This window comes from Ailuropoda melanoleuca, chromosome 3 (genome assembly GCF_002007445.2).
Source record: "Ailuropoda melanoleuca isolate Jingjing chromosome 3, ASM200744v2, whole genome shotgun sequence".
In the NCBI taxonomy this organism is placed as follows: Eukaryota; Metazoa; Chordata; class Mammalia; order Carnivora; family Ursidae; genus Ailuropoda; species Ailuropoda melanoleuca.
The window spans coordinates 58,285,880-58,303,073 of NC_048220.1; the positions used below are offsets into that span (position 1 = coordinate 58,285,880).

The 17,194-nt window shown below is 34.4% G+C and overlaps 1 protein-coding gene across 2 annotated transcripts in view; it reads right to left on the reverse strand.

The window, feature by feature from the left end:
• EDIL3 (EGF like repeats and discoidin domains 3) overlaps window positions 1–17,194 on the reverse strand; it is a 407,373-nt gene that overhangs the window by 250,147 nt on the left and 140,032 nt on the right. The window contains exon 3 of one of the 2 annotated variants that reach the window (XM_011232960.3): window positions 10,106–10,132. The exons of the other annotated variant lie outside the window; for it this stretch is intronic. Within the exon in view, the coding sequence (XP_011231262.1) occupies window positions 10,106–10,132 (27 nt within the window). The remainder of the gene's footprint in view (window positions 1–10,105; window positions 10,133–17,194) is intronic. 2 annotated transcript variants of the gene reach the window in all.

Sequence of the window (17,194 nt, forward strand, 5' to 3'; positions counted from 1 at the left end):
TTGAGCATATTTCTTTATGTTTTAAAATTCAGTGTTTTTCTTACTAGAAGAATATAGATAGACAGATAGATGATACATAGATAGATTATACGTGTATAGATATATTTTATCTTTAAAGCTGTATTGCTTTATTGTGAAAATTAAATAAAATACTGTACACAGAACACGCCACATGTTGCCTGACAATCATAATCAAAATAATAATAATAATAATAACATGGCAAACAACACTGATGATAACGAAGGTAAAAATAACATTTAGATTCCCTGTACTTATTATAGAATTTGCATGATGTGGTAAGCGCTTTAATGTATCATCGTATTTGATCCCTATATCAAACTTCTACAGTAGGCATTATTATTATCCCATTTTACAGATGATGAAAATGAAAGCTACAAAAGGAAAATACTCTACAAGCAGGAGATAGCTATTTATCTGAAGATAAAGGCACTAAAAGCATAGGTTCAGGCCTGCAAGTCCATGGAGTTTTACTTTACCCATCATGAACCAGAAAGTTGAATGACTTCCTTGAGCCCACAAATCCCTGGAATAGGAAATTAATACTTCTCAGAGCTCTATTTGGATTAAACTTTGAGGTGAAACTAGAGACAGCAAAAAAAAAAAATGGGCCAGACAATTGGAGATGTCCTTAAAGATACATCCAACCAGTGTAGGGAGGATTAAAAATTACAGAAGCTCAAAGTCCACGTGTGTACAGACAGTGGGGCAACAAGCACATGATTAAATGTTAGAAATTCTGCTTATCTGTTTCTCCGGAAATAGCTTTATTGAGAGTTAAAATATTTTACATGATTTTTATTCGCTCTCTATGATGGTTATACTTTATGTGTAAATATGGCTAGACTATGGTGTCCAGTTCCTTGGTCAAATACTAGTCTAGATGTTGCTGTGGGGATACTTTGTAGCTGTCTACAATCAATGGACTTTAAAAAAGCGGATTAGCCTCCATGATGCAGGTGGGCTTCATCCAATCAGTCAGTTAAAGGCCTTAGGAGTAAAGCCTGAGGTTCCCCTGAGAAGAAAGAATTTTGACTCAAGACTGTAACATAAAAATCCTAAGTTTCCAGATGACCTGGCTTGCCCTACAGATTTGGGACTTGCCAAAGCCTACAATCATGTGAGTCAATTCCTTAAAATAAATCTCTTTGGACTAAATAGTTTATGTATTTATACACACACACACATATGGTTTATTGATTGATAGGGAGAGAGAGTGAGCAGGAGTCGGGGGGAGGGGCAGAGAGAGAGGAAGAGAGAGAATTTTCTTTTTAACTTTTCACTTCATTTTATTTTATTTTGTAAGTATATGCCATATGCCCAACACGGGGCTTGAACTCACAACCCCAATATCAAGAGTCGTATGCTCTACCAACTGAGCCAGCCAGGTGCCCCTCTTAAATTTTCATTTTAAATTCCATTTACTGGCTATTTGGCTGCTGTCTTCAGGACTTTTCTTTCTTTCTCTCTCTTTCTTTCTTTCTTTCTTTCTTTCTTTCTTTCTTTCTTTCTCTTTCTTTTCTTTCTTTCTTTCTTTCTCTTTCTTTCTTTCTTTCTTTCTTTAATTTTACTATGTTCAGTTAGCCACTGTACAGTACATCATTAGTCTTTGAAGTACTGTTCAATGATTCATTAGTTACATGTAACACATCACAGTACATGTCCTCTTTAATCCCCATCACCCTGTTATCCCCTCCCCCCACCCCTTCCACTCTGAAACCCTCAGTCTGTTTCCTGGGGTCCAGAGGGGAGAGAGAGAATCTTAAGCAGGCTCCACACTCTGCGCAGAGTCTGATGTGGAGCTCAATCTCATAACCCCGAGATCAGGACCTGAGGCAGAATCAAGAGTCAGATGCTTAACTGACTGAGCCACCCAAGGTGCCCTCATATGGTTCTGCTTCTCTGGAGAGGCCTTACTGACACACTTTCCACTTCCATTTGTATACCTTTATGACCATTTTGTTTTTAATTTGATGCTTTTTCAGTATTTGAGCTTAACATTAACTTGGGTTTCATTTTTGGTTTTTCTTCCAGTATTCTAAAGGTCAACAGCACAACATCTATTATTAATTGAAAAAATATGAAATTTCTACAAACATTAAATCAAAATTTTATTTACACCTCTGGAGTTATTTTTCAACATTATGATGGAAGTGAGTTTCAAAAATTGAATTTTTAAAGCTGCAGCAACATACATGAAAAGATTAAATCACATTTTCCCCCCCAAGCTTAAAAAGTTTACTAAATTTGAATGGTCATTTTCTAAAATTCTGAGCAAAATTATTATGTTTGGCTATAAGTTCATGATAAAAAATGTTTATCTATAATAAGATAATATCAGCCTGGGTTAAACTAAGTAATGACAGTATCTAATACTCTCAGGAATTTTCTGGACAATGAAATTTAACATGATTGGCATTTTTTGAAATGTAGAAGAGGAAGATGACAGTCAGCAGCATGTAAGAACTAGAGTTGAGTAAACTTACTAGTTTCTGTAGAAACAGATCATTAAAAAAGAAAGATCAGTTCAATACAGATAATACATGTACACAGTTTTGGCAAGCATAAATATATGCGTGCCAAAGTGAAGTTGAGATTTTAAAAAATCATGATGTAAAACACTGCAAATATGAATAGACTTTAGTTATTCATATTTGTTATTTCTGAACAATCAGATTTCCAAAGTCTCCTAAGAATTTTTACAAAATAAATATTTACAAAATATTTTACAAAATTTTTACAAAATATTTTTACAAAATAATATGAAAAACATACCAAAGCGTAGAAGAAGAACTAAGAAAGTAGTTAAAAATGACAAAGAGGTGTTATAACGGTTACTTATTAGCTTTACTGATCATTGACCTCGTATGTATTTCCCCGTCTCTTCCAAAAGAGTATCCAGATTCTTATTCACATATCTGCCCCTTAGCTCCTGATCCTGAGAGAAAGCAGAAATAAACTTCATGCTCCAGGGGAAGGGCTTGAGTAGCTGGTTGTTTCAGAGGGATGGCAGAAGGGATCTAAGCCTGTCCAATTAGAGTGGATCTCAGGACTTTTGCTTTCTTTGCCCTCTCTGGACATGGATAAAGGTGCGCATAGCCACAGTAGCTTTTGGCAGACATATCACCACCACAAGGGAAACGAGTTGGAAAATGAAAATCAATTTTATACTACAGAAGACAGAACAAAAATGTGGAAAGAGAAACAAAACACAAATTTTTAGTGATATCATTGAGCTACTCATTATCAATTCTGTGAGCCAATAAAATCCCTTATTATTCAAGCAACATTAAACTGACTTTTCTTTTACAACTAAAGCATGTCACACAGGAGCACCTGGGTGGTTCAGTTGGTTGAGCTCCAACTTTTGATTTTGGCTCAGGTCATGTTCTCAGGGTCATGAGATCAAGCCCCACACTAGGCTCTGCACTGGGGGTGAAGCCTGCTTAAGAGTCTCTCTCCCTCTCTGCCCCTGCCACCCCGCCCTGCTCTCTCTTTCTTAAAAATGAATGAATGAATAAATAAATAAAAGCATGTCACATGATAACCGTGTTTTTTTTTAAGATTTTATTTATTTATTTGAAAGAGAGAGAGAGAGAGCCAGTGAGAGAGGGAACACAAGCAGAGCGAGTGGGAGAGGAAGAAGCAGGCTCTCAGAAGGGAGCCTGATGTGGGGCTCGATCCCAGGGTCCTGGGATCATGCCCTGAGCTGAAGGCAGACGCTTAACAACTGAGCAACCCAGGCGCCCCACGGTAACTGTTTTTAGAATGTATGCATTACTAGGTATTAACATGTACTACTGAAGAAATTATATCTTCAAGTTATGCTATGAAGGATTTTTTATTTAACATATTTCTTGGCTATATTTTAACTTTAGTTCAAGTTCAGATTTATACTTTTTGGGGAGAGATGATAGATTATATAACTATATCTATATTCATAGAGTTACAAATGTATTATTTTTCCCTCTTGTGATAGTTTAATTCTTAAGCTTGTCTAAAGAGAAAGATATGGAGTAGGTAATCTCCCAAATTCCCTACTGGTAACATGATCCTATACTACAGTGAAGTTTATCTTAGTAAAAACATGAAAAAATACTATCTACATAAAACACATTCAAATAAGAACTATTTTTGTCTTACAGTTCAATATAATATCACACATCTATCAATAAAAAAAGTTTTGTCTCATAAAAAAATGTCACCTGTAGTTGGTCTTTCGAAGCAATGATTTCTTCTTTATTCTATTGAGAATCTACAAATAGTGACTTTTGGTTTTTAGAGATCGTAGCAATAAACTTCTGGTTTTTATATGTAAGTATTTAATATTTAAGCCTCCTTAGCATATCTTTATGAACAAGAATATATTTGATAAAATAATTAGTAGAGTTGTTCCAGGCACTAGAGGGAAAATATGTCTATATAGAAAAGGAGAAAATTTGTAACAAATGTAAGGCGAACAAAAACGAGGATATAAAGCTCTATTTCAGACCCCAAGGGAATAAAGTGCTAAGATCAGAATGCAAAAGCAACTCCTGTTCATTAGAGAATAATATGGTAAAATATTATTCCTTTTCAAAATGCATGGGATGTAGAATATTTAGCAAAGTTAAGCCATGCAGAATTGAATATCATAAAAAAAAAACCAGGAAAGAGTCTAAAAGAAATCTATAGCATAGTTAAGACAATCACAAAATTCACTATAAACAGAAGGGAAGCTTTTGTAGGGCCAAAATTGAATATTTTAAAATTTAGAGAAAAATATCTAATCACTCTGTGTACTGTGTGTAGCTGCAGAAATACGTAACATTTGTTTTAAACATATATATATACACACACATATATATAACACACACACATATATACATATACATACATATATATACACACACGGTTTATCCATATAACCATGTATGTATGGTTTATCTATAAAGTCATAAATATATATTTATACATGTAAAACTATAGTTGTAAACCTTTACTACTGCTAGTCAGTGTTCTTTTATATATGTAGGTGACTGGTGTTATGTGTGCTTCCTCAATGGCCGAGCTGGTCTTTTGAAAGATTAAACATATTGAAAGATTTGAAAGGAACCAGTGGAAATGATGATGCTCTGGTGTGCCCAATCACTATTGTATTCATCACTGAGGGGCATCACAGAGGTCACAATAAGTTTATTATAAACTATCGTATCCAGGTAGCAATGTCTATCATCATTACCAAGTGGAATCAGATATTGATAGTCCTCAAATAAGTTTTACATTTAAGTAAACTATGAAATCTTAACTTTATAAACATAAAAAGAACAGTATGGCTTTCATAGTTTAGTGTTTTAACATAGCTTACTGCTAAAAAGATTCTTTTACATTCACCTGAAAGTTCCATTTCTTCTAATCATAATTTTTTGTCATTATTTGTTAGCTCAATGTCAATAGCTACTTTTATATAAGCCCAAACCCAGTTCTTTAATATTAAAAAAAGTGACAAAACAATTAAAAATCTCTCCTTAGGCAAGAGAAGAAAAAAAATCAAGCTTTGTTTTTACGGTGGTAGGAATAAAACAGTAAGTGATTTTAGCTACGGTCCTACCGTAGAGCTATAAGATCTCCACAAGCCGGTTTTTGACTGATTTTGATCTCATTTAATAACATTTTTCATTTCTGGCCCTGTTGTTATTCTTATAATGATTTCATCAACTTGATGAATAAATGGTATTTCTAGAGACATAAAATAATAGCTAATAAGACAAACTAAATTAAGAGGAATGAGGAAATTTATGTGAGAATAAGCTTGATTTAATATACCTTATGGTTAATAAATTAAATTTTATATAGATTAGCTCATTTGTAGAAGTCAATTTTCTAATGCAAATGTCTTAATTTTTTTAAAGGACATAGACAAAAGTATTGGTATAATCAGTTTATGAAGCCTCTCCCTATTATGAAATTTAAATAAAAGATAAATGAATATTGGATTTGTGCAACTGAGTAGGAAGCAGCCACCGACTTAACTTTATTAAAGAGTGTTATTTTATGAAATTTAATATAAATATTATGTATCACCTTTCAAAAGTTGTAAACTGAATTCTTTTCAAAGTTATAAACTGATCTATATTTCACATGCTCAGATACACACACACTACACATTCCTAATAATTGCAAATCTTTGTTTTTGAAGGCGTATTTATTAGGTCAAAGTCTGATGAATATAGTAGCACAGTTCTGAAACTACAAAGGAATAATTTATGTTACATTGTCATAAGCAGATTCTGAAGGAAATTTCAAAAGAGAGCTTCCAAAAACTATTTGAGCAATAGCAACATAATTGGATTTATATATCACCTCCAAAAGTGATTCATTTGAAAGTACGGCACCTGTAGGGCCACTCTAAAAATATGAATCTCATTAGTTTGTAATTACTGGGATAGCCTAGCTTGAAAAATTTCTTGTATAGTTCATGGATGTGTTTTTTATACTCAATGAAATAAGATGTTTAAATATCTGAGCATAGGATTCAACTAAGATAAATAAAAAGGGGCTTTCAGTAGTTACAGAAACAGGTGTTAGGTGAAACTGCCCTAGTAACTCAGATGCTACAAAACGGTCCTCTAGGCTAATGCATCCCATCAGAACCTTCAGAGCTGAATGATTAACAAGCAGATGCTCTCTATTCAATAACGGGATATATCCCCAGGAGGAGAAACGCAGATGTGATGTATTATGCTTCCCCTCCACAAAATAACACAAAAGAAGCAGTTATTAAGCACTTGCTTTTTTGCATGGCAATTTAGAAGTTCAAATAAGAGAAATTAGGCATATTTGAATAAATAACACAGAATAAAACTTAAAAATATTGTAAACATGGAAGTAGACTAGAGGGGTCAGTTATCTGTTTTAATAATGGCGGTCATAATAATTCTACATAAAAGGCTAATCAAATAGGCTCTATTGTAGAGAAAGGCCTATATCATTTTGTAGCATTGTAACACAAGTAAAACACTATCTAATATTTCATTAATTTTCTCAGAGTTATATTATCTCTTTCTGATTTTTTTCACACTATTTGTTATTCCAGATAGAAACCTATTACTCTTTTTAGAAATAGTTCTGAACAATGAGAATTTGTCACATTGTGGAATTATAATTAATCCAATTCTGTGGGGTAAAAACAATCTAGATTTGTTATACAATATCCATACATTGCAACATTTAATAAATAGTATCATTTAATAGCAGTATACACTAGGGACCTACACTGATGTCATGTGTAGATTTGTCTAAAAGAATCATTCTTAATTCATATTTCATATATTAATAACTAATAATGAGCCTGTGACACCCCTTTTTCTTTATTATTTCTTCTCCTATTGAATTTTGAGGAGTAGCAGATCTCCTAATGGAAACATCCAAATAATTTAAAGAAATTAAAGTATGTATTTGTAGGAGTTACTGTCCAACTATGCTGTGAATCTGAAGGTAGAATATAAGTCTGATAAAGATATTGAAGATATCATATAGGAACATATAAATGTTTAATTCAGGTAAAATTGGGGGGGGGGAAGATTGCATTTCACTGATGATTTAAACAGTATGGAGAAATACCACAAAAGAAAGAAAAACTAAAGGACCATAAAATGAGTCTCAGCTTAGAAAAGGTTATTCTAGATAAATTCTATTAATGGAAGAAGAGTAGAAACAGAGAATTACTAACCATGTATGAAATAAATATATTTTGCATAATAACTTTAAATAAAAGATATATTTTGATAAATATTACTGAAGAAAAATATTACATAAACAGATAATAAGTATTCATTTAAGAAAAACGTTGAAATAATTGGTGGCAAAAGGTACAAAAAAACTAAAATAATCATAATCCATTTTCTACAACTATTCATACTCCTTATGAAACCAAGTTTTTACAAATCTCATAATAAATATTTTGTCAAAAGGTTTAATACTACACAATAATACTCCTTTTATTATATATTTTGATAACACTAAAAGAAAAACATTTAACTCCCACTGGCAGTTTTTACATAGAAGGAGTGCCCGCTTTCCTAAATGACCAATTTTCTCAGTGCTAATCTGTACATGAAAAATTTAGTTAAAATATTCTTTAAGAATACATTTGTTCTATTCTAAAAGTCGGTGCTAAAATCTCAACAAAAACATAGGTCACATCTAAAAACAAAAGTACTTTTTAACCATAACTTAAACTTGATGATGTTCAGATCACTCTAAAGTAAAATAAATATTTAGAGAAAAAAACATTCAGTTGCATTTACCAAAAGATTTTCTTACTAGACAAGTAAATTATTAAAATAACTTTAAAATAATAAAGTCACACCAAGAAAAAGTTATATTATACTTAAATATCATTTACACTAGGTTAAAATTAATCCCCATTATGCAAAAATAATAATTCTTTTGCAATGGCACCAAATTTGTTTGGCAGGCAACAAAGCAAGGTGTGGGGTGTAAGATGGAAGAGGAATGAGCCTGGGCTAGAAAAGCATCTTGCTCATAAGGATTCATACAAAGAGAAAACTCAACTAAGGTTGAGAAATACAGAATCTTTGGGCAACTCTGTGAAGACTAATGCCTCAAGCAAGAGCAAAAAGAAGTCAGGAACTAGACAGAGGAGTCATATCCACAGAGGAGTCATAGCAACAGATGAGTTTGCTATTGAGTCGTGTGATTAGACTGCTCCTAAAAATGGGCTACACAATACTGACTACACTGGAAGAAAATGATAGGGAGCTCTCATCATCCAAATCATACTGCAAACTAATGATATTATGAAAATGAAATTACTGAGAGTGTATTTAATTCTGTGATTCCATTATCAAAGGAATTATGAGTATCATGCAATAAGGCATCCTTGGGATTTATGAAAGATATTTGTAAGATATATACTTCGTTTTATTCCATTGATTTTTTGACCTTTCAAATTTACTTGTACAGGTAAAAATCTCCACCCAGTCACTTTTGAAGGAAGGTAGAAATCAGGACGTCTGGAACCAGTGGAAATAAGTTAGGTCTACGAATTGAAATGATACCTTGTACCTAAGTTTCAGTAACTGGGCTAGATTCCCCCCTCCCCATAAAATCAGGCTTCCTTTTGTCCATTGGTTTCACTAACCATTTCCTGCTCTTGTCTCTCAGACCTAACTCCTTTCTTCAACTACTTGTCTAAGAGGGAATCTAGCGCTGAGACCTGGTTGTCCTCTTCAGACCGGCCTCTGACCCCTACATCTCAGGACCTGAGTCCTTTTTCCTGATGTTGCTGGTCGGCCTGAGTCTTTTATTTATTGTTAACCACAGCAGCTGTGCTTCTTACTTTATCCTTATCAATGTGTCTGGTCTTTAGGCTCCTGGCATTTCTCTTTGATCTGTCCCATTGTCCTAGAACCATGTTGAAGACACAATGCCTTTTCTCCATTAGCATCCTTCATAGTACTTAGTTCAAATCTGAGCCTGTGCTTGACAAACGCTGGTTAGGTGGATGAGGGGCAGGGTATCATTAGTTGTAACTGTAAAAATTTGTTTTAAATAATGTGTTTGAGACAACAATATCGTTTTTATCCTTAAACTTAAATGAATAGCATGTTTAGTGTCAGTTATGTATTTGATAATGCGGTATTTTATCATGGAAGGTCATTTTATCATTTTCCTTTTTTCATTCTGCTCATTTTATTGTTTTTCCGCATTTTATCATTTTAATTTTTCCTCCTCATTTTATTATTTTTGGCATTGTTCTTAATGTTTTAATTTTCTTGTTTCCTTATTCTTTAACGTGGATGTGGTATTTTATATTATGTTCTCCTCTGTGGTAGTCCATTTTCAATTCTTTTCTCTTTTTATTTAAAACTTATAACCAACATCATTTAATCTGGGACACCATAATGGGTCCAGGAAATAAAAAAGTCAATAAAACTATGTCAGTTTTTTGGCTGAAACCTGAANAGAAGTCAGGAACTAGACAGAGGAGTCATATCCACAAATACACTTCAAAGTGTGAAGGGTCCATTATTAAGGGCATTAAATTAAGTAGAAGTAATCTTAGCAACATAAGAACTTTACCTGCTGAAGTTGGCTCTTCATCTGATGCTATAAAAGAGGAAAAGAGGTGAAGTGGGGACAGGGAAAGGGTGGGGGTGGATGGGGTGGGGAGAAAGAGAGAGAGAAAAAGAGAAATTGAGCATAAATATATTTCATTTTCAAACAATGACTATAAGCTCCTGACTTGTAATTTTGTGACTACATTAGAAATCTGTCATTAGAAAATTGGATAATGACAAATTAATGGGCATTTACATTAAATTAACATTTACATACTTTTATACTCTAAAATACATATTGATTAGAAAAGACCATTCAGTTATCTGAATCTGGTCTTCCCTTTCTTTTTGCAAAGAAGATTGACTTTATTTGAGTGTAAATTATATAATTATTATGAATTATATTGTTTAAAAATATAAATTTTATATGAGATAGAATACCCCACCGTCACCATTTTGTGGGAATTTTCTATTAGCAAAGAGGAATCAAAAGGCATTGCTGATAGTAAAAATTTTGTTCCATGGAGGAGACATTATAAATAAGATAGAGGTTACACACAAACACTCTCAACTCACATGTACGACACACTTTAATATTCAGAAGTGGTGATTCTATGGTGAGGTCACAAGAACCTGCATTTTGAAGGCTGACCCCAAGTGGTTTTGACACATGTGGTCTACAACCCACAAATGATAAACATGGATATCATAAAAGGAGAGGCCACAATATGAAAATACAACTTAGGCTAAAGAAATGGTTCAGAATCATGAATTTATATTAGAATGCCAAACTCTGGGCCCCACCTCCTACCAATTAAGTCAGGATCTCTTCCAACAGTACCAACTTCTAGCCAGGATTGAAACATTACTAGGTAATATCAATATAAGGTAACATGAACTATAACTCAAAGTGTGAACGATTCGGATTCCTGTTTTAAAAGGGAGGAATTAAAAAAATATTCCCGGGCAGGGGGAGCAGAGGGAAGAGAGGATCTTCAAAGGCTCCATGCCCAGCGTGGAGCCCCATGCAGGGCTCAACCTCACAACCCTGAAATCATGACCTGAGCAGAAATCAAGAGTCGGAAGCTTAACGGACTAAGCCACTGAGGTGCCCCAAGACATTACTAAATAGCATCAATATAAGGTAACATGAACTATAACTCAAAGTGTGAATCAGTCTGATTCCCGTTTTAAAAGGGATGAATTTTTAAGAGAATCCAGACTCCAAGGGTAATAATATGCTATGTGTATGTAGGGGATTGAGCATGGTGGTTATAAGAGTGAAAAAAAGAGTTTATCTGAAGTTGTTTCCAAAATTTTGCCTAGAATCTACCTCTTCACCTTTACACTAACAGACAGATTCTGTGAGGAGGTATTTCTGCTCTGTAAACAAATGCAGCTTACCCCGAATACTACTGTTGAGTTATATGACACCAGCCAAAATTATTTCATTTGATTCATGAAATTTTAAAATAAAAATTTACTCAGCTTAATTGCTTACAAAGGAGCTTTGTTCCCAGGTGATTCGTTAATCAAGGTATCACTTTGTAACCAGGGAGCAGTCTCTACTCTTTCCCATTAAGGTTACATCTGCACAGAGCATACCTCAGACAAGCTGACTTTGTGTCCATACAGTATTTTCCTCTCACACTGTTTGGCTTGTCTCCTTGGCACATGAAGGAATGGAGAGAGCAAACACAGTTGGCATGCATGGTGTGGAGAACATAAATATTTAAAAAGCTGTTTTCTGCTTTATTATGTCCAAAATATATCATAACATGTTCAAAGAGTAAAACTGTCAGTAGCTTCCAGGAATTCCCTTTTAGGAAAATACCATAAAGGCTTGTCGATGCTGACTTAGATGGTCATTTTTAGTAGAAGTCTGGAGAGTCAAAATGGGAAAAACAAAACAAAACACCACTTTATATGTGTGAACTCAATATATAAAGCTATGATGAGATGAAAATTACTCATATTTGATAGGTACAGAGGTTCAGAGTGACTGAGCAATTTGTCTAAGGTCAATTTGAATTTGAGCTCATGTCAATGTGACTTTCAAACCAAACTCTTCCCACTATGCTTTACTATCTCCCAAAGTGTTGATTCAGTATTCACTAAAAGAGAAAGAGAAAAAGGGGAAAAGGGTCATGGAATGAGGACTGGCTAGATCTCTGATAATGTTACTTCGACTTAAGCATAACGGGAAAAAAACAAAACAAAACAAAACTGGATGTAGGGACCAGGAAACTTCTTCAGGTCCCTTACAATCCAGAGATAGGTGAGATCTGAGGTATGTACTTAAACTATCCTAAGCATGTGATGCCTAAAGAAGTAAGATTAGAAATGCTAAGATTTTATCCCTCCATTATATATGGATAAGCAAGAAACTTTAGGAAAGAACTAGCTAGCACAGAAGCAAAGACAATTTCAAATTCATAGAAGTCTTAGCAATTAGGATGTCTTAAAACCAAAGCCTGTGGGGCAAGCAATGCACCAACCTACACTTAAGCCTGCAATACCTAAAACTATCTTCATAACAGATTAACAAATTAGAGTCGGCAGATACACAAGTCTGCATAGAATTCTGTTCCTGTGCAGCGTCTCCATAATGGTGGTTCCTCATAATACAAAGACGTCATTAACCAATACTCACACTATTAAAACACACACACACACACACACTCACAAGGGCACACACATAAGGGTTAGTATTACTATTAATTCACTGTTGCAGTTATCTCTGGCAAAGATGGCCTTGTAGGTGGCTACATCACCAAACAGAGTACCATGAGCTATTAACAGGTGGCAGCTAGAGGCCCAAAGGTACAAATAAGCCTCAAAGTAGACATTAGTGGCCTATTTAGTGACATTTAAGTGAAATAATTACCACAGAAGATAATGCCATGCTACACAAATGATTTTTCATTTTTCCTATTTGCTTCTCAGAATTCATGAAATCAACAAATCAAAAAACATATGTCTGTCACATGCAAGTTTCTCTAATCCTAGAAATTAAAAACACATGTACCAGGGCCCCTGGGTGGCTCAGTCAGTTAAGGGTCTGACTCTTGATTTTGGCTCGGGTCATGATCGCAGGGTGATGGGATGGAACCACGCATCAGGCTCCACGATTAGTACAGAGTCTGCTTGAGATTTTTTCTCCCTCTCCCTCTGACCCTCCCCCATGCTCTCCCTGTTTCTCTCTCAAATAAATAAATAAAATCTTAACAACAAAAACAAAAGACATGCACCAAGTGAGACAAAACTAAACAAATAACTCTGTATTGCTCTGCCTGTTCACAACGCAGAAGGGTGTACTGAAATGATGGTGACAGTAGGAAAACAGACAGTAAAAACATATATCTGATAAAGACAACTTAGCTCTGTGGTCCTCTCATTGCTCATAACCACCACCCTGGGTGTTCATTAAAATGCCCCAGATGTACTAAATTTGAATTTGGGTGTTAGTTCACGCTTCTGCATTTTAAAAAAAGTGCAGCAGGTGACTGTTATAAACACTAAATGTTGAGAATGATGGCTATACGTATCAAAATTTGTTGCAATAGGAAAGAGCCATGGGTGCCGTTGTTGAAACTGCAGCAGTAAATTAGCAGGCTTATAGGAAACCCTTCACAATGTGTACTGGGGTTGCTTCACAAGCTCTCAAAGCTCTTTCTCTTGTATCGTCTTCAGTTTATTTGGATACCTACATCAATACATTGGGGGAAGATGATTTCTCCTGTGGATTTAGAGGGGACGTTTATTTATATCTCAGAACTAAATAAATCTTTTCCATTTTCCTGCCCACCATTATTCGTCTAGGTAAAGCATATGACCCATTTGGGGACAGTGATGTGTAAGATCAAGTTTTTGTGTGCTTGCGCGAGGCGAGGCTCTTGGAAAGGAGGCTTCCTCGATCTTCTGAGAAAGTGTCTGGAAAAAACCCTCTTTTTCTTCCCTTTAGACACAGACAGGAAGCCTGTGTTACCAGAAGTAAGCTGGCAGACATTTTGCAACCATGATGGGAGCCAGCTTTAGAAGTAAGCCAATCCTGCTCAAAGGCAGAATGGAAAAACAGAAAGAAATTAGATTACTGATGATATGGTTCAGCCACTAAGTCATATCCTTACCCAAATCCGGACCTTCACTTCTGAGGAAAAATACTTCCACTTTATTGTTTATCTAGTTTTAGTTGAGTTTTCTCTAATTTGCAACTACGTGACATTCTGCCACAACTATAACCAGTTTTGTTGTTGCTCCCATTTAAAATATATTAGAACACATAAGGAATTAATTATCTCTGAGGCAGGTGAGATGGAAAGTACATATGGCCTTGGGCGTTGCATTCAGAGGGCAGCTGCGTTTTCAGCACATAATTTTTCCACAGAGCTCAGGACCACGTTTTGACACAATAAACCTACCCTGATTTTGAAGTTGGTTACTGTGTATTCAGGATGGTCTGACAGTGTATATGTTCATGACCTGGGTTAGTAGGTGGCAGGAGGCGGCAACCTTTGGACTTCCTTTCACCCTCCTTCCCTCCCTTTCTCTTTTGTTCCACGGTACCAACTGTCAAGTACAGTAACTACCCAAAACCTATGGGCTGTTTACTACACTGATACACATATGATATTAAAACCCACATACTTCTTCATTGGACAGGCTTTAGTTCTATACGGTATAAACAATTCTTATATCTCCTTTGTCTGTCTTATCCTAGGGTGTTTTAAGTGAACTTTTATAACCTGGAAATTCCATCCATTCAAAATAATTCTATAACCATTGTGGCTCACCATCAAATAGGAATAGTTCATTATAAAAGATACAAAATGCATTTCTTAGTATATTATAATCTATTTTACATATGGCTGTTACCCAATTCATATTGACTTAAGGATTGTTTTGTTTGCTGTATTATAAATCTAGTTATTATGTACCAAATATGCTCTGCGAGTTTGAAATTATCTTGTAATTATTTACATAAACAAACAAGAAATATATATTCTTAAACTCTGAAAATATTTCAGAAGTTTTATTCAATGGCAATGATGAAAAAAAACAATGATATTTATGTATGATTATAAATGCTTGCCCAGATGATAAATGCTATAAATTTAAGTGTGTGTGTGTGTGTGTGTGTGTGCGTGTGTGTTATTACTAAGACAAAGAAGAGTAAATTATCATTTCAAATTTCAAATGAACTCAGTCATTTAAATAGGTTATAGAGTTGCTTCTGGAAGTATTCAGAGATGTATTTAGAGATAGGTTTTTGTTTATATGGTTTTTGTTTTATTATTTGTTTGTTCATTTGTTTTTTGGCCAGTGGCCCAAAGAGGACATGCCTCAGGACTGAAAAGTTGCCATTACCAACTTCTTCCTTGTGAAAATATAAAGAGGAATATTATTCTCTCCCGGCCAGCCAAAGACTTCAGACAGCAAATGATTTGGTCAGTTATACGCTCTCAGAACTGCACAATGTTTGGGGCACAATGAGAAACAACAGATAATGTTTGCACTGAAAGTACTCAGAGAACTACAAAATCTTCTCTAGTCTATCAGTCTTTCACATGCATTTTGATTCCTGTGCTAAATTTGGAGAATGGCATCTATTTGAGTACAGTTAATAATATGTAACATATATAATTATGCACACACGTAGTTAGTATGCAAGTATATATTTGTATGTTTATTAGTCTCCTCCAATGGACCTGGAGTTGCATGAGGTCAGGGCTGTGACTTTTTTGCTCACCCTTATAACTATAGTTTCAGAATAGAGTCTACAATGTTGTTGGCCTCAGTAAATATCTGTCAAAGAAAGAAAACAATATAGATAAATATTTAATACAATCCTCTGTGTTGCTCAATAAAATTCAGCTGTTTCATTAAGCTACATTACTAGATTTATCAAAGAGAAAAACTTATGTCTTCATCTACGTTTTAGTTCCACAAATATGTGTGTGTATATATATATATATATACACACGCATAATTATATATATATACTGACTTATATGGCTATATAGTCATATAAGTCAGATTTACTTTCTTGGGGCAGGAGAGAAAAGGAATAATGGTTAAAAAGACAATGGTTGCTCTAATGACCATTGGATCATCTCATGAAAAAATAAATCTGTGATTTTAAACTAATTGAAAAGGCATCAAACTAATGCTTATTAACTGCATAGATTCATTAAAATAGAACCACAAAATGCACTTTCTATGTTTAGTAGTGATATAGCTCACATGGGTTTCACAATCTAGTTAAAACAGTGAATCATGTTAACAGCAATTAGCAGCACATTTGTGATTTTCTTGTCTTAGAAATAGGTACAATGGGAAAATAATTTAAAAAATGAATGGAAGCTTTAGTTTCATTGTTTTGCCACTGAGTTAAAAAATATATAATTATAAAACTAAATCAGAGTATTGGGAAATTGGGAAGTAATATGACTCATCTCCCACGTAGTATCAAAGAGACATTAGGGACATAATTAGGATACATTTTCCTGCTTAAAGGAAGCACTAAAGATCTTTAAGCTAGGTGATTTGACATTACAAAGGCCTTATAATTCGATATTTCATTTATCTATTCAACTGCCCTCAATCCGTTTATTCCATGTGTTCTCTTTCCCTATCCAAATTCATCCCACCCTTGTAGACTCAATTCAAATTTCACCACTCTCAATACATTAGCATTTATTTTAGTCTCCAGATTTGTGTAGTTGTCCCATTTGATCCCCACTGACTTTTAAAGTATAACCTAAAGCCAGTTTTAAACAAAATAGCAATATTTTCCGGTCTTGTTCCCAAGTGGGACATTATCTACTATCCTTTATTTAGGGCAACAGTTACATTTTAATTTCGTACAGTACACATAACTGGTACACAGTGAATATTTTTGGAAAGCTGTCCAATTTTAGAGGTGAGAAAATGAAGTCCAGTAAGTGAATTTAATGTCTGTTTGTACAGTATTGTGAGCTATGTAAAGTAAGGATTGGTAATTAAACCTAAGATATGCTAAGAAAATTCATGAACAAATGGAAAGAAGAAACTTGAAAAGGATCAAGCCGATCAGCAGTTAATATGTATATGATTGCTCAGACTGCACCAA